At 51.9% G+C, this 25,700-nt stretch overlaps 1 protein-coding gene across 1 annotated transcript in view; it reads left to right on the top strand.

The window, feature by feature from the left end:
* lyst (lysosomal trafficking regulator) overlaps positions 1-25,700 on the top strand; it is a 64,208-nt gene that overhangs the window by 17,991 nt on the left and 20,517 nt on the right. Inside the window, exons 6-28 of the mRNA XM_056608963.1 lie at positions 1,930-2,848; positions 3,329-3,490; positions 6,347-6,509; positions 8,544-8,773; positions 9,419-9,485; positions 9,807-9,916; positions 10,868-11,237; positions 11,366-11,525; positions 12,399-12,572; positions 12,935-13,095; positions 13,614-13,804; positions 14,187-14,432; positions 14,977-15,150; positions 16,405-16,554; positions 16,762-16,899; positions 17,420-17,618; positions 18,212-18,340; positions 19,027-19,723; positions 20,408-20,588; positions 21,474-21,643; positions 22,713-22,943; positions 24,130-24,296; positions 24,703-24,855. Coding sequence (XP_056464938.1) covers positions 1,930-2,848; positions 3,329-3,490; positions 6,347-6,509; positions 8,544-8,773; positions 9,419-9,485; positions 9,807-9,916; positions 10,868-11,237; positions 11,366-11,525; positions 12,399-12,572; positions 12,935-13,095; positions 13,614-13,804; positions 14,187-14,432; positions 14,977-15,150; positions 16,405-16,554; positions 16,762-16,899; positions 17,420-17,618; positions 18,212-18,340; positions 19,027-19,723; positions 20,408-20,588; positions 21,474-21,643; positions 22,713-22,943; positions 24,130-24,296; positions 24,703-24,855 — 5,342 coding nt within the window. The remainder of the gene's footprint in view (positions 1-1,929; positions 2,849-3,328; positions 3,491-6,346; positions 6,510-8,543; positions 8,774-9,418; positions 9,486-9,806; positions 9,917-10,867; positions 11,238-11,365; positions 11,526-12,398; positions 12,573-12,934; positions 13,096-13,613; positions 13,805-14,186; positions 14,433-14,976; positions 15,151-16,404; positions 16,555-16,761; positions 16,900-17,419; positions 17,619-18,211; positions 18,341-19,026; positions 19,724-20,407; positions 20,589-21,473; positions 21,644-22,712; positions 22,944-24,129; positions 24,297-24,702; positions 24,856-25,700) is intronic.

Here is a 25,700-nt window from a genome sequence, read left to right as displayed (position 1 = left end):
TCTTCTGAAAAATGTACTTATTGTAAGTCGCTTTGGTTGAAACAGCTGCTAAATGCCCTCAAAATGCCCTAGATGCCATGTTAAACCGCAGGAGTTCAGTTCAAGCGTCTCTTTCTCATCCTGCTAATCTGTTTAGCATAAGTCCAAGTTGCCTCCGGATGAACCACAGTCTGATCGTCAGCAGAGCCGGCTCTGGCCTGTTGAATGTGGTATTGGGTGCGCCTCAGTGCTGCGCTCTGACAATGAGGCAAATATGATGAGCCAACCCGGAGTCAAGAGAGTTAATCCGCTCTGTCACGGCCAGTCATCAGATCTGCCTGCCGGCCTGCGTCACCGGCTGCTAACTGCTCGTGCCTTTCAATTATTTATCACAGCCCTCTGTGGGTGAGACGTAAGGTCAAGGCCTGTTTGGGACTGGGATATTACCCACAGTGGACCACGGTGTGGACGGCCGCAAAAGGCCCACCAGTGTTTATTGCTTAGAGCCGAGCGGTCTACCTTCAAAGAATACTAATTATTCATTTAATCATTTTAATAATGTTAAGTTGATTGAGGTCTGGTTGAGAGTTCCTCTTGACGAGGCGCTGGTCATTATTGGTCGACTTGAGATGATGATTACATCTAAATGTTCAGCCCTCAGACTGCCCAGATCTGGAATGCTAATCTCTTGCTTGTTAAATTTGTGTTATGATTAGAGTGGCTGGTTTGTTTAACAAAATCTTTTTAAAATGAGTATTAAAGAATTTACTCTCCCCTCTCTGTTTTCTAACCCAACAGGAAAAGAGAAATATGATGTAATTATATGACTATATCTGTCAGGCCCGATTTCTGTGGCTGCACTCGTTTCACATGACTGGAGTCTTCCACAAGGCTAAGCATGCCTTTTGCTAAAGCGAGTGAGATAGTCACATGTTTGGGTAGGGGAGGGGTTTCAGGGAGGGGAGGGGTCAGATTTGTTTTGTTGGAGCTTACTCCGGCTGGTTTCTCCATATTGCTCAATGCTTACCCTCGTTTTTATTATACGAGTATTAGAGGTTGTGTTACATTTAATCGAATGAAGTCCCAACCGCTTTCCTCGCCCACTTTGAAACGTAATTACTAAGGGAGGCTTCTGAAATGGAGGAATGAGTTGAGATTGAAACGACAACGAGGAAGATTAGTATTTGTGAAAAATTAAGTGAATGGAAAAATGTGTAACAGGCCTCTACAGCCTAGATATCCAGCTAATGGGAATGCGTAGGAAAGAGGTCGATTCTGATCTATCTCATGGTCTGATGGGCATGCCCCAACCATGGTCGGATCAAATCGAATCACGTCAGTTGTTGTTTATCAACTGATTATGTCCGTTCTTTTTCTGGATCTGCTTTTCGGCTGGTTGTGCACTAAATTAATAAGTAAGTGCTCCTGCGAGCTATCCCTCCTCCAGACCCCCCTCTGCCTCTGCATTATCCTCGTCTGTTTGGGATCGGGCATCCATTACTCCTGTCTGAGTCACGTGTCACTCTGTCCTACCGCCGGGTGATCAGAGACCTCTTCATCACCTTTCTGAGTCACGTGTCACTGTGTCCTACCGTAGGGTGATCCGGGACCTCTTCATCCCCTGTCTGAGTCCCGCGTCACTCTGTCCTACCGTAGGGTGATCCGGGACCTCTTCATCACCTGTCTGAGTCACGTGTCACTGTGTCCTACCGTAGGGTGATCCGGGACCTCTCATCACCTGTCTGAGTCACGTGTCACTGTGTCCTACCGTAGGGTGATCCGGGACCTCTTCATCACCTGTCTGAGTCACGTGTCACTGTGTCCTACCGTAGGGTGATCCGGGACCTCTTCATCACCTGTCTGAGTCACGTGTCACTGTGTCCTACCGTAGGGTGATCCGGGACCTCTTCATCACCTGTCTGAGTCACGTGTCACTGTGTCCTACCGTAGGGTGATCCGGGACCTCTTCATCAGCTGCAACGGCCTCAGCCAGATCACAGAGCTCATCCTCCTGGACCAGACACGCTCCTGGGCGCTGAAGGTGTTCGAGACGCTGATCCTGGGGGCCGGGGGCCAGCCCGCCGACGGGGCGCTGCAGGAGCTGGAGAGCGATGCCGGCGCCCAGGAGAGGGACTCAGTCCTGGGCCCCGCGGAGGACCCGGGCTCCCAGGGCGGGGGCACCGGCGAGGGCCCCCAGAGCCTCAGCAAGTTCTACGAGGGCCTGAAGGAGGCGTGCCCCCGGCGGCGGAACCGCGGGGGCGGGGGACCCGGGCCCGGGCGCGGACGGGCGGAGACCCACCTCAACACCATCAACCTGTTCCTGTGCGTGGCGTTCCTCTGCGTCAGCAAGGAGGCGGACTCGGACCGCGACTCGGCCAACGACTCGGAGGACACGTCGGGCTACGACAGCACGGCCAGCGAGCCGCTGGGGGGCCGGCTGCCCTGCCTGTCCCCCGACAGCGTGGCCCTGCCCTCCAAGGAGCAGGTGCGGCAGGCGGCCGACGTGTGGTCGGTGTGCCGCTGGATCTACCTGGCCAGCCCCGCCTTCCAGCGGCAGTTCTTCCGGCTGGGGGGCCTGGAGGTGTGCTCCCGCCTCATGGCCCTGGTCATCCAGAAGCTCACCTGCAAGAGCAAGGACGGCCGGGGCAAGAAGAAGAGGGGGGCGCTGTCGGTGACGGGCCCCGCCGCCGCCGCCCCGCCGGACCCAGAGGAGACGACGGCGGCTCCGGACGGGACCAGGGACCCGGCCAGGCAGCTGGAGGAGGAGTGGCCCCTACAGAGCATCCGTCTGCTGGAGGCCCTGCTGGCCATCTGTCTGCACAGCTCCAGCCCGGCGCTGCAGAGGACGGAGCCCGAGATGTCCTTCCAGGTAGGCCCGGGCCTGGGGTGTTAGCTGGGCCTGTACGTGGTGCTGTTACATCGACTCCATTTTGTATGGGAGCATGGGAATGTAATCGGTGGTAATGTGTTTTGGTCGTTAGTTTAGTTATTCATCGTGAATTGCTTTGTCATTATGGGGAGAATTTGATTAAGAAGCGCTTTTTTTTTTCCCGTAATGAAAGGAAGAACAGCGTTTGTCCGACTAAGTGCATATCGACCATCCGATCGACCAGAACTCACAGCCTTAAATTTAGCATTAATTCAACTCCTCCCACTAAATGCTGGAGTATCGCCAACAAAGCCCCCTGTGACGCATTCTGATGCACAAGCCCTATACCTAATGTTGTGAACGATGATACTATGATTGCATTGACTCTGATACCATAGCCCAAATCATAATACAGTTGTTAACGACTTTCAGTTTCAAACTTTGAATAGAACCGTTTTTTCCATCCTCCCCCCTCCACAGCTCCAGTCGGTGGAAGAGACGCTGTGCGAGGTGAGGGACCAGCTCTCGCGCTCCGGCGTGGTGAACTCCGACCTGGCCGTGCCCCTGTTCGACTCCCTGCTGCGGGTGGCGCTGGCCCGGGTGTCCTCCTGCCCCGACGGCCCCGAGGAGAAACCAGACAGGGTGAGCCTTCCCTGGGGACCCAGCCGCCCCTACCACCCGGGGCTGACCCGAGGGATCAGTGGCGGACTCTGAGTGTTTGAATGGCAGGGGCGAAAAAATAAAAAGGGCACATTCTTGCTCTAGAGGGCACATCGTCATAATTTATTGTATGAAGGGGCACCAGAGGGCACCCATTCATTTTTTTCACATGTAAAGGGCAGCCAATAAGGTACTTTCTCTCGTAATCGCCACTCTTGAGGGCACTTTTTCAACCATGGAGGCACGGGGGGGGGGGGGGGGGGGGGGGGGGGGTGGTAGCTTTGCCCCCCCCCCCCCCCCCTGAGTCCGCCACTGCGATGGTTGGCCTCAGGATTAGAGATTTTCTGGTGCCATTTTTTCCTTCCCAAAACCGTTTCCTGAAATGATATACCGCCGATACCGAGTGTATACCGATACAGCATCTAGCATTGTAACTACTAATAGCACTTGTTCTTATAGAAGGGTTCTCTTACGATGACAGCGATGTAGAGTCAGTTCACTCTCACAATATCTTTGAGTATTAAAATATTATAATCATTTTTCAGAACTAGATCATAATTATAATAATACATTTGTATTCTTGTTAAGTGTGAGCATTGATGTTCTTCTGACAATGCCCGTAGGTCAGCGATGACGCGTTTCCCATTCCGACCTTCCACCTCCAACCTTTAACGAACGCAGCATCACACCGTGCATGTTTGAGACGTTCTTTGTGAAGGGTCATGAGATAGTATCGGATCGGCACAAAGACTTGCGTACTCGCCGAAAGTAATTTCCGATACTGGCATCGGTATCGGAACAACTCTCGGGACGGTGCACGTGAACGACGTGTACTTTGCACCATCACCGCCCACGTTAATAAGATTAAACTTTATTTTTCCATTCAGCGGACGCCCTAATTAGGTCTGCTTAAGTAGATTTTGCTGTTCTCAGGGCGGAAGATGTTCCACTCCACGTACACATTAATTGGGTCTGTGGATGGTCCTTTGCGTCCAAACGGCGCACACACACACACAGTTATAACCGGACGGTTGTAATCAAATAACACAATCTTTGAAATACCACATGTTGCGTGATAAGATGCTCACACAACCGTGATGGGGATTAGCTTACACAGGAGCGCCATGGTCTGCCTGTGTTTACAGTACCCCATATTGGTAAATGGACTGCATCTATATAGCACAGTGGCCACTCAAAGGGCTTTACAATATTCACCCATTCATGCACACATTCACTCACCGACGGAGGTGTCCACCGTGCAGCGCGACAGCCAGCTCGTCGGGAGCAGTCAGGGTGAGGCGTCTTGCTCAGGGACACCTCAACACTCTAGCTAGGCAGAGCCGGGGATTCGAACTAGCAACCTTTCGGTTACCAGCCAACCCTGCCCAACCTCCTGAGCCACAGCTCACCTGGGCAGATTGTTCGTTATCAGGAAATTGTTTGATTATTTGTTCGCATGAACCCCCCGGGATGTTACCTCATCATGCTAGCTTGCACGAGGGCCGTCCGTGGACGTGAACACGAGGCTTAGTGAAGAAGGCGGGGCCAATGACAGGAGACGGAGACAAACAATCGGCGTGTGGGCTGATGGCCTCGAGGTGTTTGAACAGCGCTGCCTCCTGACAACTGGTTCCTAACTGGTTCCTTCAGCGTTAGAGTCTGGCGTCGAGTTCTCCTGTTTTAGAACCGTTTAGAACCTCCTTTAGATGTTCTACTTTCAAAATTCATAGGTGCCACTCGTTTTCAGACAGGGTTTCATGGTTTAAGGGAGTGGAACCCAGGTTCCTTGAGTTTGGAGATATTATTGAAATTAGTAGTAATGGTAAGTAATGGTGCAGTAGTTATGGTTTGTCCCACTTCTTCAAGTGCCGTTTTATTTCAATTCTCAAAAATGCTGGTCTGGCTGAACCTTGTTCGACATTGGCATATTAAGCGTCTTGCGTAATAGATTCACAAGCTTCATGGATGCTTAGCTTTTGTATAAAGCGTGCCTTAGCTCTGCATAATACTTTAAACTGCTCCTGGAGCCATGTTGTAGACTGAAAACTTTGTGAAAGGTAATTTCTTGCAATGGGATATTTACTCTTTTAAAATGTAAAATAATCTGTGTGTGTGTGTGTGTGTGTGTGTGTGTGTGTGTGTGTGTGTGTGTGTGTGTGTGTGTGTGTGTGTGTGTGTGTGTGTGTGTGTGTGTGTGTGTGTGTGTGTGTGTGTGTGTGTGTGTGTCTGTGGACCTCGATGACACAGCAAGGAACTGGCTTGTTCGAGCTCCTTGCAAGTCAGCTGATATCGGTCTGATGACCAGAAATCTTGCACTTTCTTTCGACCGGTCATTCCGACTCTGCGCTTGGAGTTGAATTGGCGCTCCTTGTTAGGCTCAGAGCTCGTTCGGGATCAAGTTTCCACCGTTTATTCATCAAAGATAGTCTACTCTAAGCTAGCACATGTCTGATTTATTCGGAGAACAATGGGGTAAGATGACTGTTGAATAAACTGTTGATCCAACAGGGAAAGATTGTGTATTCTAGATTTGTCCAGGAGTATGTACTTGGGTTTCTTCCTTGGTCGTCACCATCCCGTTGTTTCTCTCTCTCCCCCTCCCTTTTTTCTCTCTCGCTATTTCTCTCTCTGTCTCTCTCTCATGCTCCTTGCATTTCACCCCCACCCTTCTCTCACACTTGCTCCTTCCCTCTCTCTCTCTCTCTCTGTCTCTCTCTCTCACTGTCCCTCTCTCTCTCTGTCTCTCTGTGTCTCTCTCTCTCTCTGTCTCTCTATCTCTCTATCCCTCTCTCCTTCTCTGTCTCTCTCTCTGTCTCTCTGTCTGCTGTCCGCCTCCAGAAGCTGCAGGTGCCGGTGGAGAGTGTGGCCCCAGCGGGGGACCTGTGTGAGGAGGTAGAGGAGGCGCAGGGCTGCCACGGCGGCAAGGCGGCGGGGGAGGAAGAGGAGGGCTACGACGCCGACAGCGAGAGTAACCCTGACGACATGGCCAAACAGGAAGAAGGTAGTCCCTCTTATGGCTGCTGCACACGCGCGCACACACACACACACACACACACACACACACACACACACACACACACACACACACACACACACACACACACACACACACACACACACACACACACACACACACACACACACACACACACAGAGAAATAGAGAGACACACAGAAATAGAGACACACACACGGATAGAGAAACGCACACACGGATAGAGAAACGCACACACACAGATAGAGAGACACACACATATACATACCCATAAGCACATGCACACACGCGGTGTCTTGTTCAGTTACACTGAATAATGCTAATGAATTGAGGGAGGCTCTTCTGTTACAGGCAGACTTAGCGTCAGCTTGAACGGATCAAGCGACGTTCAGATCCCTGGGAACTCGTACGGTCTGGGAACTGTGGGTTGATGCTGTTGCTGTTGAGCTGCCAGTCTGACTGTAACGTCTCATTTTCTGCCTCGGTTTCTCTGACTTCCCCGGGACTGTTTTTAGCCTAGACTGGAAATATAGTGTCACTGCATGGTTGTACTCACTCATATCCACCCACGGTTTACTCGAAGGCTACTCTTGGGCTGTCTGGCGGTGACGGATTGAGAGGTCCCGTGTTTATCGAAACCTCCGACAGCGAGGGATTGACCCGGGGGAAAGACGAGCGTGCATCTCTGCCAACCGTCGAAATAACCCAACTGTACCCCTGACCCTGGCTCTCTGCCTCAAACTAAATAGGAATGGGATTTTGGGGTTAAGACAGACAACTCGACTCTAAGTCTAACCTGGGAATGACTATGTACATCTCATGTCGAGCGAAACAAAATAGTTTCCCGTAATCCGTAATTTTTGCATTTTCATCCCTCCAGAATGTAGTCATTGTGTTCGCCTCTCCGTGATGTAAGCCAAGTTCCCCTCATGAGCCGAGTCTTGTGACTTAGTGTAGTATTCTGCGCGTGCGACACACACACACACACACACACACAGGCACGCACACACTCACGGTCACTCAGCTCTACTGCCTGCAGGGTCTCACTCACACACACACACGCACACACACGCACGCACGCACGCACGCACGCGCGCACACACAGACACACACACAGACACACACACAGACACACACACACACACACACCACCTGCCATTCGGGTGGTTCTCATTTGAAAGTATTATTTCCTTGGCTCCTATTGGAGTTCAGCGGGGATTGATTAAAATGCGGGCTGCTTTTTGGTAGCGTGTGCATTCTGTTGGTGCGCTCTGCCTCAGAAACAGCTGAATAATACATAGCTTTCTCATTTCTCTCCCTTTTTATTGTGTGGGATGAGTGGAAGATAGATTTGATTTCTCGTCTTTCTGGGTTTGCTTACGCATTACTTATTTCTTCCTAAAATAAATGTAGTATCAGAACTCGATCAGTCTGATGATCAATCAGTTTGTCTCGGAGCGAATCGAATCAACTGATACTACTGCGTACAACTCGTAAAGCTTTCTCGGATATGGTCCGTCCCCCAGAATAACAAGTGCAGATGAATGTTGGCAATTTGAAGAACATTTCTTAGTTGTACGTATTTACTGATTTACTGAAAGCCGAGAGAGAGAGATTAATTATAAGGGGAGGGATGGTGGGAGTCTCAGAGAGGTTGCCCTGCTCTGCTGTAAATCACAGCATAGGGAGGACGGGTGGGGGGGGGGACGGGGGGGACGGGGGGCAGGGAGACAGGTCGTGTGTGTGTACGGGGAAGGGGTGGCTCCCATGCTGCCGCTCTAAAGGCTCCCAATCATTCACTTTTATGAGCTGCCTCCAACAAGATGAAGGTCTGGAGTAGGACTGCATTAAGCGCGGGCATGTCCCTGAATAGATGCAGCTCTTTAAGTAACTCTGTGCCTCCCGTGCACTATGAGTGTGTGTGTCTGTAAGTGTGTGCGTACTCAACGTGCGTGAAAGTGTGCGTGCTTTGAGGCTTGTTTGATCCAGGTACCACTGAGCACATTACAGTAGTTTACTGTATTTTATCCCCACCACCCAGGAGCAGAGGCGGAGTCGGCGGCGGTGCGCGAGGGGGCTCTCCGCGGGCTGGCGGAGGCCCCGGGGCCCGGGCTGGGCCGGGGCGCGCTGCTGTTCCCTGAGATCTGCAGCATGGAGCTGCAGCTGCTGGCGGCGGGGGCCCCAGACCTGGAGGTCCTGGGACACGTGTTCCACAGCCTGCTGGACACCGTGCACGCCAACCGCCACAACGCCACGCTGCTCTACGACCAGGTCCGGACACGGGACGCCCCCTCTGTCTGTCTGCCTGTCTGTCTGTCTGTCTGTCTCACTCTGTCTGTCTCTGTCTGTCGCTCTCACTCTGTCACTTACTCTGTATGCCTCTCTCTGTATACGTCTCTCTCTCTCTCTCTCTCTCTCTCTCTCTGTCTCTGTCTCTGTCTCTGTCTCTGTCTCTGTCTCTGTCTCTGTCTCTCTGTCTCTGTCTTTCTCTCTGTCTCTCTCTCTCTGTCCCTGCTTCTATGTCTCTTCCTCTCTCTCTGTTCCATCTCCTTTTCTTTCTCCTTCCTCGTCCTCCTTAATCCTCCTCCTCCTCCTCCCTCCCCTCCTCCTTCCTCTCCTCACTCTCCTCCTCCCTCTCCTCCTCCTTCCTCTCCTCACTCTGCTCCTCCTCCTCCCTCTCCTCCTCCTCCTCCTCCTCCCTCTCCACACTCTCCTCCATCCTCTCCTCCCTCTCCTTCTCCTCCTCCTCCTCCTCCTCCTCCTCCTCCTCCTCCATCCTCTCCTCCCTCTCCTTCTCCTCCTCCTCCTCCCTCCCCTCCTCCTCCTCCCTCTCCCCCTCTCTATGTTTTGCTGCTGTTCTCCATCTCTAGGCCATCCTGTTCTCTGACTCTCTCTTGTGTTTCCGCTCCCTTACAGAAGGGAGTCAAGACCATTCTGACTGGCTTCCACAAGGTCCTCACCCAAACGGATCCCTCCTACAAAGGTTTGTCGCTGTGGTTGGCACTGGTGTTTATCGTAGTTTTAATTGTAGTTAAACATTTTTGAATTCCCTCTCCAATATTCTTGCATTATTCACAATTTACTATTTCAACCGCCATTATTTTATACACTTTTTATCATTCACATTTTCGTTCCTCTTCAAAAGATGCGTGTTATTTTTGACTCCCTGGAACACGGCACTTCACCTCAACCCGGGGGTCTCCATGTTGCCGGCGTGGCTGCGCCCCTGTGGTTTTGTTGGCCGTCTCGCTGTAGCGTTTAAGCGACGCGATGTCTGTAATCTTCTCTTTATGTCTTTATCCAGATTGCCAGGTTGTGCTGGTGGAGCTGTTGGTTGCCATGGTGAGCCAGCGCATTACAGCCGACGAGCTGGCCCTGCTCATACGCCTCTTCCTGGAGAAGACCGCTCCCATTGTAAGTCTCAAGCCTCGTCACGTTGATCATTTACAAAAGACACCATTTTACTTTTTTCACACCATTATTATTTTTTCAAACTATTTTTTTAAATACATTTACATTTACATTCAGGGCATTTAGCAGACGCTTTTATCCAAAGCGACTTCGATAAGTACAATTGTAGGAACAAAGAGAAACCACAGCATGTTGCTGTCATTACAGTAAGGATATTCGCAGAACAAAGTGCCAAGCACTAACAATTGCTAGGTTAACCCGTTCCTTGGGTTTAGTCTGTGGTTCCAGGCGTGGATGTATATGTACGATGCGTGCGGCATTCTCCCTGGCTTGTTGCAGCCCAGTCATCAACACCCTCGCCCTCTGGGACTCCACCAAATCCATTCCCAATTATCACCCATGTACCAACAGCCAGTGTGATGTAGCGGGTGACTGCCACCTGTTAACTGGAAAGTGAAACTGGCCTTTATGACTAAAAGGTCCACATTGTGAACTCCTGTGTTTATCCCCAACGCTCTTCTTTGTTAGTAGTTGTTGTCCGTGACGATGGACTGTAGGAAACAGTGTGAGGGTTTTACCAAGAAAAGTGCTGTGAGGTTTATGCCCGCCGTGGCGTGAGTTATGACATGACATCCGAGCTTCTATTAGAGGGTCCTTCTGCATTGTGACGGTGGTCTGCTAATGAGGCCCCAGAAGTCACTGGGCATGCTTGCTGCACCCGCTCGCACGCGCGCACAGCCACGTACACACTCACTCACACACTCATGCCGCGTGTGCATGAGACCAAAACATGATATTCTAATCGTCAATCAACTGGTAAATGCCTTATTGATGATATTCATTATTCATTTTTTTATATATGTATTTTTTATATATGTTTTTTTTTCTAAAATATGTCTATATATTTTTGGGAATTGTACTCAATCTCCCTGCACTACCACTTCCCTCCCCCAGGACATCTTACTGAAGGGAATCCTGCAGATCGTGGAGGCCAACATGGACCTGGAGCCCCTTCACTTCCTCTCCTTCCCCATCGTCCTGGGGGCCCCCACCACCGCGGGGGCCTCCCCGGGCCCCCGGCAGAACGGCAGCGCCGGCGGGGGGGGGGGCAAGGGCGTGGGGCTGCTCTGGAAGGGCAAGCTGTCTCCCCGCAGAGACGGCGACGCCGAGCCCAGGACCGGCCACGTGCGCTCCTCCCCCTGGCACGCCGCCCCCCTCCACCTGCCCCTGGTGGGGCAGAACTGCTGGCCCCACATGGCCAGTGGCTTCAGCGCCTCCATGTGGCTCAGGCTGACGGAGGCGGAGGCGGAGGAGAAGGGCAAAGGTGAGACAAACGGTGGAACCGCTGTGAGATCGCATTTCACTGAATTCCCGCAAGGGATGCGTCTTTGCCTTTTGTCTTTTTGTTTTTGCGTCGGTTTTGACGGCTTCTTCCTCTTAACCACCACCTAGCTGAGGCGGGGAAGGCCCCGGCGCCCGAGGCCCACCGCGGCAGCTCTCCGGCGGGCCAGAGAGCGCTGGACGAGGGCCTGGTCCACGTTCTGTCCATGGGCTCCAAGGCCCTGATGCTTCAGGTGTGGGCGGACTTCTGCACGGGGTCGCTGACGTTCAGGTGAGCGCCCGGTATCTTCTGGGGATCGGGCTCCTGTCTGTAACATATGTTGACTGAAGACTGCAATGAATACAGGAACATGGCCAGAAGTGTGTGTTTTAAAGGGGTGATATTGTGCCGGCTGGTGTGAGTAGGATTAGCCATTATAAGCCGTTAATAATCTGCCGTTTCCTGTGTTTTAGTGACATCACTAGTGGCCGTGTCCACCTAGATGTATGCTTGATGGATCAGTCCACCAGCCATCCCATTGGACTGTAGCAAATGTTGCTTAGCTCTCCGTCACACATCTAGTTGGACATTCCCACTTGTGACGTCACACAGGAAAAGGCAGATTTGCAAAGGCATTGTAACGGTTGATCACACTCACACCTGGTGGCATAATATCACCCCTTTTAAATGGAAGTCGAAACCGAGGCTGAACTGAACTTATCACCAAGATGATGATGATGATGATGAATGGCTTGCATTAGAGGTAGCCACAGTGTCTGTTCAGACCTCACCAGAATGTGTTTAATACTTGGGTGGCTGAGTTTGATCCTTTCACTTCCATAGTGTATTTCACAATGTGACTCGTAACACAGAAATTAAGGCCCAATCCCATTTCTACCCCTTCCCCTTATCCCTCCCCCTTGTTTTGAAGGGTTATGGGGAAGGTGTAAGGGGTAGAACGTTTTTTACCCTTCAAAACATTGGGCCTTAGAGGCCCAATCCCATTTCTACCCCTTACCCCTTCCCCTTACCCCTTCAAAACAAGGGGGAAGGGTAAGGGGTAGAAATGGGATTGGGCCTAAGCCTCTTCCAATGGCTTCAACGGTGTTGGCTCTCAATGCATTCTTGATCCTAAAACCCAACCCATAACCCCGGTCCCCCCAGGATCTGCATCGACCCCAACGACGAGATCAAGGCCGGGCTGTTGGCCCAGGCGGAGTCGGGGCCGGGCCTGTTGGTCCCGGGCCGCTGGCAGCACCTGGGTCTGACGTACAGCCAGCAGCCGGAGGGCAAGAAGAACATCCAGGGCCGCATGGTGGTCTGGGTGTGTGGGATCCGGTGAGGAGACGCTCTCTGCACATACTAACAGCACACTGCCAAACATCCATTATTATTACCCGTGTTAATGCTGTTTGTCCTGTTGATTCTGATGGTCTTTACTTTAGCATCTATTTTAGCATCTATTTTTGTTTTCCTTAGCACTACTTTGTATTTGTATTGGTTTGTATTGTACCCTGATCCTGATTATATCCATTCCTGAACTTTTTTCTAATCAAACTAAGTAAGAAGTCGTTTCAAGCGTGAACACACACTGAACACACGTCGCAAGCAGCAATGTAACAAAAACGCTCGTTTGACGCACACAAAACGAATCAAAGCGACCTGAACGCGCCCTTGTGAACTCCTCCTGCTGCCTGCAGGAAGTCGGACGTGTCCCTGGACTACACGCTCCCCAGGAAGTCCAGCCTGTCCTCAGACAGCAACAAGACCTTCTGCATGCTGGGCCACAGCCTGCTGTCCTCGGAGGAGTCGCTCCGGCAGGGGGTCCGCTGGAACCTGGGCACCGTGCTGCTCTTCAACGGTGCGTTGGGGGGGGGGGTGGAGGATAAGCAGGTCCCCTGGGGAGGGGTTGTCTCAGCCGGGGTGGGAGTCTCTAGTCTCTGCACTGTTCCCTGGGGGTGGGGGGGGTGGGGGGGGTTGCTGGTGGGTGGGGGGTCTAATCCACCCTCCCTTGTAATCCCCCTCTCAGGGCGATGTGTGTAAATACCTCCGAAGCCCCATCTGCTCTGATCCTCTTAAGAAATGTATTTCATGCTCACTCCTTTGTACACCCTGGTGGCAAACAGGGCTCCTGTTGCACCGTAGGTGCACTTTTTTTAAATGTGCGTTAGTTTCACTTGTGCTATTACATAAATAATATTGTTTCAAATACATCTGTTTATCAGTTCGATTTTTGTATTGGTATCTTAATAGAATACAGAAGAACTTATCTGAGATATTACCGCAGATAAGTACTAACAACTCAGGCTTTGAGGGTGATAATAGTTTTCAGCATATCGGTTAAAGCAATAACGCGTACTTTGTCATACCGTTCTCCAGGTTCGAGGATCGGCTCTGAAGAGGCCTTCTACCTGTACGCCAGCGGGCCCGACCTCACCTCCATCATGCCCTGCAAGTACGGCAAGCCCAGCGGGACCTTCTCCAAGTACGTGACACAGGAGGGCCTGAAGTGCGACCACGTCCGAGAGCTGCTGATGAAGAGCAAGGACGTGGACACCTCGACACTCGTCGTGAGTAGTTAAAACCAGATATTCCTTTTTCCCATTTGTTCTTTATGTTTCACGGTGGTTTGAAAAATCCGCCGAGGTGGATATAGAAACCTTTTCCAAACAGTGCTCCATCATTCCGGTACTTTTCTAATTTTAAACTAAATATTTAATTGCCCATTTGTTCTTTATATATCACTGTATTCCAAAAAAAGGTGGATTTAGAGAGAAAGGCTTTTTCGGGTTCTTTCCCAAACACACTCCATCATTCCGGTCAGCCCTTCGCCTCAGCTCATCGCTCTTCAGCTATGACTCCCTCCAGCTGTACCATCCGTCATCCCCCCCCCCCTCCTTCATGGCCTAACCGCGTCTCAACTCGCCGTGTGTGTCTTGTGTCCTCATACAGGAGAGCCTGGCGGTGGTTTACACTCCCAGCAGTCCCCGGGTGTACACCATCTACGAGCCGGTCATCAGGCTGAAGGGCCAGGCCAAGACGGTCGTCACCCAGCGGCCCTTCAGCTCCAAGGAGGTGCAGAGCTCCACGCTGGAGGCCCCGGCGCTGCGAGCCCTGCTGCCCATCGAGCCCCAGGGCCTGCAGAACGTACTGCACAAGATCGGAGGCACGGCTACCTTTGTCTTCCTCTTCGCCCAGGTACGGCGGCTCACGCAGGGCAGGGGGGGCGTGTTGGAGTCGCAGTGTGAGAGATGGAGCTCATCCCAGTCAGTAGGCGGGAGACTGTTAGAATACATAAAGCTCCATTACAGTGTTCTGTCCACTCTGCCTGGCTGTGACACTGTTTGAAGACGGGCTGGGTGGCGTAAGTGGGAGGGTTTTTTTCTTCTCTTCATTTTTAAGATTCTTGTAAATAAAGAGAGGTATGGTCAGTTGTAGGACGTGGTGTTATTGATGTGTTATTGATCAGTATTGAAATGCATGTGGATCCTTGTTGACTACAGATAAGTCCATGTCATTTTGAGCTAAGAGCGAGTGGAACTGTTACACATTGTGACTATCAATACGGAGGAAATGACTTTAACCACAAAACAAAATGGCACAAATTATGGAAATATAACCTGTGTGTGTGTGTGTGTGTGTGTGTGTGTGTGTGTGTGTGTGTGTGTGTGTGTGTGTGTGTGTGTGTGTGTGTGTGTGTGTGTGTGTGTGTGTGTGTGTGTGTGTGTGTGTGTCCATGCAGTCCGTAGAGCTGAGTGACTGCGAGCAGACCCAGGCCCTGGCGTTGCAGGTGCTGCTCTCGCTGGCCAAGTACAACCAGCACCGCATCCACGAGATGGACTGTTGCCACGGATACTCCATGATCCACCAGGTCCTCATCAAAGCCAAGTGCATCGTTGGATACCACATGTTGAAAGTAGGTCTCATTGCTTGCACACTCTGCGCCCTCTGTGGGTTAGAGAGGGCTACAAATGCTAGATTCCCTGCAAGACTCGAGAAATCATTGCTGGTAACGCAGAAACGCACTTCAACTGCAGTTATTTTATGCTGTATAAATCTTAACTTTTTATAAAGTGATCACATTTCTGTTAGACATGCACTTTAAGTATTGCTTCAGCTGGATCACTGGTTCAGGTATGAAGGGTTCCGGCAGATGTCTAAAACGTGTCTGTTTTTATAAAGAGTGTAACACCGTTTACTAGAGGGATAAACAACCAACTGGACTGTAACATTACTTCCAAGGACACGGGGGGAGACGACAACGATTTAGCACCGACGTAACTCAGACCTACCAGGGACTTTAACTAGCAGGCTGTCCTGATCAATACTGACCTGCTGGCTCGGGGGGGGGGCATAACCAGTCCCCGCTCTGCCCAGAGTTATGACGTCTCCGCTGAGCTGTCTCAGGGACCGTATCGACTCCCCACCGACCTCGTCACAGATTTAAGGCAACATTACAACACACACGTCAGTGAGTCTATTTCTGGAACGGATGCAGCATCGCTGGACTCTAATCTGTTTCAGTGATGTGTTCGAGCTGTCCGTGGTACAGTGAGATACAGCCGCGGAATCCCAATGTATTCAATTGTATTTGTATACCCCTCAATCACAGGTGCAGTCTCATAGGGCCATATATTTATGACACCCCCCTGACCTTAGCCCCCCAGAGGGCAGGAAAAAATCTCCCTTAAAGATTGTATCGATGTTGGGTGACACTTCTGTTGGTATTTGAAGCGAGATCCCAAACAAACAGAGCCAGCTCGCCCCTCCCTTCCGTGTTTCGTGGATCCAGTAAAAACGATCATTAACGCAGCGCAAAACCCCAAAACACCCACCCCTTGTCGGTGATTAGTTGGAATACTATTTACCTTGGTTTTGAGAAGTTGGTAGCACCATTTGTTTTTTTATGCACGATCTCGGGGCATAGGCCGCCCACGGAGACAGCCCGCTTATGGGGCTGGCAACTAGCGGCTCGTGAGGTAAGATTAGATGAATGTGATTGTTTATGTTCCGGCCTAGCATCGCTGATACAACCTTTAATTAGCGAGGAGGACATCTCGAGGAGGAACGTGGAGTGGGGGATCCCTCCTTCCAGGGAGGGTCAGGGGTCCAATGGGGGGGTCTCCATGCGGTCGTCCCCCTCGGTGGTTGACGTGTGCGTTGGTTTCAGACCCTGCTGGATGGCTGCTGCAGTGGGCCCGTCCTCACCCTGGGGGAGGACGGGCAGTTCCGTCTGGACCTCGAGTCCGCCGCCGTGGTGCAGGACATTCAGCTGCTCTCGGAGGTCCTGCTGGACTGGAAGATCTGGGCCAAGGCGGAGGTAGGCCACCACCAGAGCTCTGTTGTGGTCAGGGTGTATCATTCCCTTGATGAGATACAGGCACAATGCCGATTGACGTAAAAGCACGAAAGTAACAAAGGAGGAACGCACTGATCGTAAATATATTGATTATTGCGTGGCCGCCGTGGACGCCGGGGGTCTGTGCTGTGACTGACCCGGGGGTTTGTGCTGTGTGTGTGGGTGCAGGCGGGCGTGTGGGAGACCCTGCTAGCCGCCCTGGAGATCCTGATCCGGGTGCACCACCCGCAGCAGGTCTTCAACATCCGACAGTTCCTCAAGGCGCAGGTGGTGCACCGCTTCCTGCTCACCTGCCAGGTCCTACAGGTGAGATGCACTCTGGGAAATGAAGTTCATTGTACAATGTTTACACTGAGGTTGAGACAATGTCCAGTAAATCATGAGCCTTTATCTGGTGGAGACTGTACGACTGTGTCTCAATTTCAATTTTATTTTGTTGCTGCTCTCTTTAATAATCGTCCTTAACTACTTAAGGACGTGCGAAGATGACATAATCAACACATCATTAATAATAATAATTTCCAATGAATAAAGATGACTGATAATAAGCACCCGGGCAGGACTGTCATGTTTATTCTCTCTTTATCAAGCTTGTAGACCGAGAAGGGTTTAAATCAATAGTAATCCCACGCTCACAGGGGTGCTCACGTTGCACACTCCGTATCCTCTGATAAGGCGCTCGCCGTTCAGCCGGCGCCCTGCGGTGAGCCCAGTCACGCCGTTTCCTGTCACCCACAGCGACGTGACGACGTTGTGTGTGTGTGTGTGTGTCTGTGTGTGTGTGTGTGTGTGTGTGTGTGTGTGTGTTCTGCTCCTCCTCTCCCAGGAGAACCGGGACCAGTACCTCACCGCCATCCCCCAGGAGGTGTGCCTCTCCTTCGTCAAGATCATCCAGGAGGTGCTGGGCTCCCCCCCCGACCTGGACCTGCTCAAGCTGGTCTACAACTTCCTGCTGGCCGTGCACCCGCCCACCAACACCTACGTGTGCCACACCCCCACCAGCTTCTACTTCTCCCTGCACATCGGTGAGGTCATCACACCCCCCCCCCCCCCCATCCCAGATATCAATAAGACTTATTTCTGATAGCTTTATTGTGTGTGTGTGTGTGTGTGTGTGTGTGTGTGCGTGTGTGTGTGTGTGTGTGTGTGTGTGTGTGTGTGTGTGAGACTGTGTGTGTGTGTGTGTGTGTGTGTGTGTGTGTGTGTGTGTGTGTGTGAGACTGTGTGTGTGTGTGTGTGTGTGTGTGTGAGACTGTGTGTGTGTGTGTGTGTGTGTGTGTGTGTGTGTGTGTGTGTGTGTGTGTGTGTGTGAGACTGTGTGTGTCTCTGTGTGTGTGTTTGGGTGCGTGCGTTTGGGCATACGTGTGTTTGTTTTAGTGTGTTTGTGCGTGCTCGTGTGTGCCTGTCTCTGTATGTGGGTGCGCGGGTGTGCTTATCCATGTATGTGTGTGTGACTGTGTGTGTCTCTGTGTGTGTTTTTGGGTGCGTGTGCGTGTGTGCGTGTGTTTGGGCATACGCGTGTGTGTTTTGGTGTGTTTGTGCGTGCTCATGCGTGCCTGTCTCTGTATATGGGTGCGCTTGTGTGCTTATCCATGTGTGTGTGTGTGTGTGTCCTCAGACGGGAAGCTGTACCGGGAGAAGGTGCAGTCCATCATGTACCTGAGACACTCCCACAGCGGGGGGAAGTCGGCCAGCAGCTCTGTCTTCTCCCTCTCCCCCACCGTGTTCCCGGACCTCCACCCAGACGGTAGGGCCCTCCACCGCACCGCCCGACGCCACGGCCCTGAAGACCCCCGGAGGAGCCCAGGAGGACTATATCTGTAGTTTAGAAGAGATGGAATAGAATAGAATTATTCCTTTATCGTCATTACAGTAGCAGTCCTAACGTTCACGCATATCAAACGGCAGTTAAAAATAAAAGAACAAAAGTCCAAACCAGACTATTTTTAAAGGCTGATGACACTAAAACATAAATAGAATATTGATTCGGTAAAGCGTCCGTCGCAGTTCTCTGTGAAGATCAGTTTCGTTAGATACTTGTCCTGGATCCCCCTCTGCCAGGGGGGCACTGAGTCCCTGGAGGACTCTGTGTCCTTAAAGACCACCCTGTGTCATTTGAGGATTGTAGGCCATGGTTTACCCTCTGTGTGTGTGTGTGTGTGTGTGTGTGTGTGTGTGTGTGTGTGTGTGTGTGTGTGTGTGTGTGTGTGTGTGTGTGTGTGTGTGTGTGTGAAGCATGACTCCAAGCACACATGCACATGATGCCTTCCTCTGTTTGAGATCTCAGATTAGGTCTTAACCAGAGTCATCAGTCTCCTCAGTTGTCCCTCTTGGCTCCCTTTAAAGGAGCCGGAGTCTCTATTGTACTGACGTCTGGTGTCTGTCTGTCTGTCTGTCTGTCTGTCTGCGTCGTCCTCGCGACCTCGTCTCCAGGCCAGCCGGCGGCCTCTTCCTCCGAGCCCTCCACAGACGACCACTTCCTGCGGCCCCCCAGTCTGACGCCGTCCCCCCACCCCTCCCCGGCCGCCAGTCCCCGGAGAGCCCCTAGCCCCGCCCCCCCCCCTGGAGAGGTTGGAGGCGAGGCCCCGCCCCCACAGGGGGCTCTGGGCAGCACGGAGACCCTGACGAGGGGCGGCGGCGGCGGCGGCGGCGGCGGCGGCGGCGGAGACGAGGCGCTCCTCAGCAGCTGCGACTCGGCCAAGACCATCTGCGAGTCGCGGGAGTCCGGGGGGGACGGGCGCGCCGCCTCCCCCAACCCGCCCTCCCCCCGCCCGCCCTCCATCAGCGTGGAGGACCCCGACGAGGAGCTGGAAAGCCTGGCGGAGGGCAGCGTGGGCGGCGCCGAGTCGGAGGACCGCTTCGACTCGCCAGGGGGCGAGGAGGCGCCACGGCGGCCCGACAGCCTGAAGGGCATCCAGTCCTTCCAGCGGAGCCACAGCAACCTGGCCAGCCTGGGCCTGGCCTTCCCCGCCGCGGCCGCCGTCAACGGCTCGCTGGCCGTGGGCCGCTGGCCCGGCGGCGGCACCGTCGGGGCGGCCGCCGAGCGCGGCTCGCTGCCCGAGGACTGGGAGAGCTACACCTACTCCCCCGGGTACGAGAGGATGCACAGCAAGTCGGAGGAGGACGACAGGTGAGCCACGCCCATGACCACGCCCATGCCGGGCAGTGTTGTCTCGCTCCGTGTCTCGCGCGGGTTTGGTCGAGGAACCGGGTCATGTCCCGGTATGACTCGTGATAGGGCTCGGCCCTATCACGAGTTGGTATGTAGAAATCACTGGCAGCCTGTTGTGAAAGGCTAGCTTCATTTAGGTCTAGTTGCTTCCCCAGTAATGCAAAAAAAGGTCATTTGCTGGAAGTAAATCTTTTCTGGGACCGAGCGTCTCAGTGAGAGCCGGATACACTTCATGTTTAGCTGAGATTGATCTGACCTGTGACAGCCTGTGAGGGGCTTTGGGTGGTTGGGTGTTACTAGATCGCCCTGCCCTCCATTATCTCATCTATCATGTTGTTGAGTGTTCACCGACATCTTAGAAGTATTACGTGTGTGTGTGTGTGTGTGTGTGTGTGTGTGTGTGTGTGTGTGTGTGTGTGTGTGTGTGTGTGTGTGTGTGTGTGTGTGTGTGTGTGTGTGTGTGTGTGTGTGTGTGTGTGTGTGCGCATTCTGATGCTTTGTTCTTTGTGCACGTTGTGCTTTGTGTGCACGCGTTGTGTGTGTGTGTGTCCATGCAAGCCTGCGTGAATTGTGCTGTGTGTGTGTGTGTGTGTGTGTGTGCGCGCCCGCCTGCCTGAACTGTGCCGTATGTGTGCCGACCAGGTCCACCACGGAGGACTGCCTGGTGCTGGTCTGCTGCGGGCTCTACGACCTCCTGCGGGGGCTGCTCCTGCTGCTGCCCGACCTCATGCTGGAGGAGGTGATGGACAAGCTGATCCAGCCCGAGGCGCTCATCGTGCTGGTCAACCACCCCTCTCCCCTCATCCAGCAGGGGGTCATGAAGGTACGCCCCCCTCCAGCCCCACACTGAGCTCTGACGCGAGGCCGGTGTGCCCCCCTGGCTTCGGCGAGTTGGAGCGAATGAACGAAACGGCAAAACATCGGGCCGGGGAATGCGTTAATTAAATCGAGACGGACAAGGAGCGACGCGCTAGTGTTTCTGATATCCTTCGCGTTCTGTCTTGAAAGGTGAAGTATTTTGCGTGTCGGGGCTTTTGTTGACAAGCGTGTTATCAAAGGGAGCAGGCAGAGAGAGCGAAACTAATGACGATGAGGAGCTGGAGGCTCCCAACAGGACGATATCCCCTGGAGCGATCGCCTGCTAGACCAGTGCTGTGACAGGAAATTAGGAAAGCAACATGATAAGGGAAGAGGGTGTGGAAGGAATCTGGTGCTCAGCGATACTAACACGCAGGGGGTGAGTTAGGGCAGTGGAGAGGATGGTCTTTAGAGGTGTCTTGGCAGGAGGTGATGGGGAGGGGAGGATCCAACCTAATATCGCTTACTCCATGTGAGTGATATTGGGTTTTTCTCCCCGTCCCGTCCTGTCAGGTATCCTTGAGTCTTGAACCTCTACCTGCTCCTTAATAGCGTGCATCTGAAGCCAATGCAAGTCACCATGGATAAAAAACCTCTAAATATTAAATGGTAAAAAGAATATGAAGCAATCTCTTTTTATCCTACTTAGTCATTCATCAATGCAGTAATTCAGTGATTCCACCAGGCGTGTGTGTGTGTGTGTGTGTGTGTGTGTGTGTGTGTGTGTGTGTGTGTGTGTGTGTGTGTGTGTGTGTGTGTGTGTGTGTGTGTGTGTGTGTGTGTGTGTGTGTGTGTGTGTGTGTGTGTGTCTCTCTACCCCCTCGTTGAGCCACTGTTTCCCTATCTGCAGCTGCTGGACGCGTACTTCACCAGAGCCTCCAAGGAGCAGAAGGAGAAGTTCCTGAAGAACCACGGCTTCTCCCTGCTGGCCAACCAGCTGTACCTGCACCAGGGCAGCCAGGGCCTGCTGGAGTGCTTCCTGGAGATGCTGTTCGGCCGGCCCGTGAGCCTGGAGGAGGGGTGAGTCGGAGCCACACGCTGCACACACTAGGGATGTCCCGATCCGATATTTGGATCGGATCGGCTGCCGATATTTGATATTCACTCCATATTCTCCATATATATTTGACTATTTTCTACTCAGGTTTTGTGTGTGTTGCTTTTATATATAATGTTATATTGTTTACAATATTGTTTACACTCTTGTTGTTCAAGAACAGAGCACTGATGCCAATTCAGTGTGTGTGTGGTAATTTGACTATTTATTATTTTGTCTATTTTGTGTTTATTTAACCCTGAATAGGTCAGCTTCTCATTACCAACTACTGTGGATTATTCAAACTAACCTAATTAAGTTGGCTAGTTGTTCTTAAGAGTAAAACCCTTTTCAACATGAGTAGTACAACAAAATAAGTAAATATCTTTAATCTTTAATACATGCTTGGATCGGCCGGTATCGGTGTCGGCCGATGCTAAAAGCTAAAATATCGGTATCGGATCGGAAGTGCAAACAGCAGGATCAGGACATCCCTGGCACACACGCTAACAACCGGATGGGATGGTTCATCAGGGGGGTTGAGATTAGGTTGTTGAGCAGGCGGTTTGGATCTAGATGCATGACGTCGTTCATCAGCTCTTTGCTCGAGGCCGCCTGCTGTAGGCAGACTTTAAGAGGTTGGAGTTGGTTTCCCGAAACTTTCGGATTGGGATTTTACTGCTCGATTTTGACGAAGTTTGACGATCCTGCCCCCATTTATTATATTCTTTACATTTGAATCGACTTTGTTTATACATGGAGGTAACATAAAATGAAAAAAGCATGAACAAACCAGAAAATCTAAGTATAAGGCATACATTTCTGTCATAATTCATTCTCTAAGCTATTCTAGTAGTTTAGAGAATCAAATTTTGTATTCTACAAAAAAAAGGCTATCTATATAACTATATACTGTATCCATAGATTGAGAGATAGATAGATATCTATATCTATCTACATCGATATATACAGTATATCAAGATAGATATGAACGTTCAGCGACATCGCCTAACCCTTTCTGTGAACTAATAGTGTTGTGTCGTCTGTCCCCAGCCTGGACCTGGAGGACATGGAGGGCATCTCCCCCTTCAGGAAGCGCTGCATCATCCCCATGCTGGGGCTGATCGAGAACTCCCTGTACGAGAACGCCCTGCTGCACAACCTGCTGTGCATGCTGCTGCAGCTGCTCAACGCCTGCCCCAAGCTGGCCGACATCCTGCTGGACCACGGCCTCCTCTACGTGCTCTTCAACACGCTGTCCACCCTCAACGGCATGGAGAGCGGGTACGCCTGCCCCCTGGAGGCTCCAGGGCCCGTGTGTGTGTGTTCAGTCTCTCTGCAAATCGGCTCATTGAAAACGATTGCGACGCAACAAGAGATGTTTTCCTCTGTTTAAACAGGCGGGAACGGGTGGTACGTGAGACGTGCGACTCATGTACAACCCTTCCGCTAGAAGTGGTCGCTACGTTCGATCTACATGGACAAGAATTAGGGTGTTATCTAGAAAGAATCTCTTGCAGGAACTCATAAGACACCGGTCGTCAGCTAATAGAAAGCAAGCGGGCGTCGTATACAAATGTATCGTAAACGACTACATGCTTTTCCTTCTTTTCTTACAATTCTAAAACTCCTAGACCTTGACCATTATTAAACAGGATTTGCGGCTTTATCCAAACCAGTGTGAACTGGTACACTGCGTTCGGTTCCATTCCGTCCGTTCTCTGAGATTGTGCAAACCGGGGATCTGGTACAAACCTGAAACCTGTGTGTGTGGTGGTGGTGAGCGCAGTGGGCCTTTTGTGTCAACACACCGTTGTTGTGTCGAGATACAATTGAAATTCATAAGCGGTTGTACAAGGTAAATATTTATCTTGTTTAAACAGGGCCAAGGTCCGTTAGGGCCTTCGAAAAGGCTTTGATTAAAGCTGTGTCAACGATGTGTTTCAGATGAGCCACTGTGACATGTTTTACCTTTTGCATATTCCTACTGATTACTTGGTTTCCCTTGAATGCTTGAGGCTTTGACGTCAGCCTATTGGTAGTAATTGTAGTAGTACCAAACCTATCTTTTACCTGTGTACTAAGATATTTACATATTACATTTACATTAAGGGCATTTGGCAGATGATTTTGTCCAAGTCAACTTACAACAGTTCATACACAAATTCACACACCGACGGCGGAGTCTCCCACGCAAAGATCTTCGGGTGTAGTTAGGGTGAGGGGTCTTGCTCAGGGACACCTCGACACTCTTAACTAGCAACCTTCCGGTTACAAGTCAACCCGCTTTACCTCCTGAGCTAAGCCAACCCCTATAGCTTAGCTATAATTGTCTAATGTGGCATAATTCAGCCTTAAATGTACAACCTGTCTTCCCCTTCACACGCAGGGATCCAACCCTAAGTCAGTCGCCCTCTGAACCCCCCCCCCCCCCGTCTTAACCTCCCCCTGACCTTTGACCCCGCCCCAGGATCCCCCTCAACGACTACAAACTGCTGGTGTGTGACATCCAGCAGCTTCTGGTGGCCGTCACCATCCACTCCTGCAGCTCCTCCGGCTCCCAGTACTTCCGCATCATCGAGGACCTCATCAGCCTGCTGGGCTTCATGCAGACCAGCAAGATGCGCCGCACGCAGGGTAAGAGCTCTGTCTCTCTGGAGGGGTTGTCACGTTAAGCTTACCTGATCGTATCTGGGGGAACGTGTCGGCGTGTATCACGGGTGTTGAAAACCGAATTGCGTCAAGTCATTTCTTGCTTGCCATGAGGGGGGGAACTTTTGAAGTGTTCCGACGCATCGGCCCCCGAGACGAGGGTGAGAGAGAGCAGGAAACTGTTTGGGAAACGGTGTGTGTGCGGCACTTGTTCCCGTGCACTTCCTTGCTGGCCCGGCGATATATTGTTGTTCCTCTTTCTTCTGACAAAACATATTTATTGTAAGTCGCTTTGGATAAAAGCCTCTGCTAAATGCCCTAAATGTTAATATACATAAATGTACATTTACAAATGTAAATATAAATGTACCTTTTACACGCTTCCCTGCAGAGATGGCCGTGGCCCTCCAGTTCCGGGTGCTGCAGTCGGCGATAGAGTTCATCCGGACCACCGCCAACCAGGACCCCCAGAAGCTGAGCAACTCCATGAACCTGCCCAGCTCCCCCCACCAGGCCATCCACCCCAAGCGCAAGAGCATCAGTGGTGAGTGAGCGCAAGGAACACGCAAATCCCCACGCCTTACTCTACGCTCAGTATACCAGTGGGCGGTTCTTTGTTGTGATATTACCTCATATTCCCAAGATGCATTGCTCAGCATACCTGTGACCTCTTCCTTGTTGTGTTATAGCCTCGCATTCCCTCGATGCATTGCTCAGTACATTATACCTGTGACCTGTTGTTCATTGTAATTGTCTCGTTTTGCCATGATGCATTGCTCTGTATACCTGTGACTTCTTCCTTGTTGTGTTACTGCCTCGTATTCCCATGATGCATTGCTCCGTACATTATACCTGCGACCTGTTCTAGATTTGTAATTGTGTTGTTTTCCCATGATGCCTTGCTCACCCGTCTGTGTCTCCATGCCCCTCCCCCCGTCCCCGGCCCGAAGGTTCGGTGGCCATGAGAGACTCCATAATCCCCCGCCCCCCCCGGCAGCACTACTGCTCCTACGGCCAGATCCCCCTGTCCCCCCCCTTCAGCTTCCTGGCCCAGGAGTCACCCCTTTCCTCCTCCCCCACCACCACCTCGTCCTTCATTTTCCATCCTCCTGACTCAGGTAGCCCGGGGCAACGGTGCCGCCTCCGTACCGCCTACGTAACCCCCCCCCATCCTTCGGTGATGAGAACATATCCCCTCCGACCGGGGGGACATGTTTGTTGTTGTTGTTGTTGTGTTGTTGTTTTGCCGTGGAACTCACCTTCACCCTGGTCCTTGACCGAGGAGTAACCTTGCCCGGTACATTGCATTCAGTGCGTTACTGGAGCACCCTGTGTGTGTGTGTGTGTGTGTGTGTGTGTGTCGTGTGTGCGTGTGTTGTGTGTCGTGTG

The sequence above is a fragment of the Gadus chalcogrammus genome, chromosome 15 (assembly GCF_026213295.1).
Source record: "Gadus chalcogrammus isolate NIFS_2021 chromosome 15, NIFS_Gcha_1.0, whole genome shotgun sequence".
Classification (NCBI taxonomy): domain Eukaryota; kingdom Metazoa; phylum Chordata; class Actinopteri; order Gadiformes; family Gadidae; genus Gadus; species Gadus chalcogrammus.
This window is presented reverse-complemented; position numbering and strand designations above follow the sequence as displayed.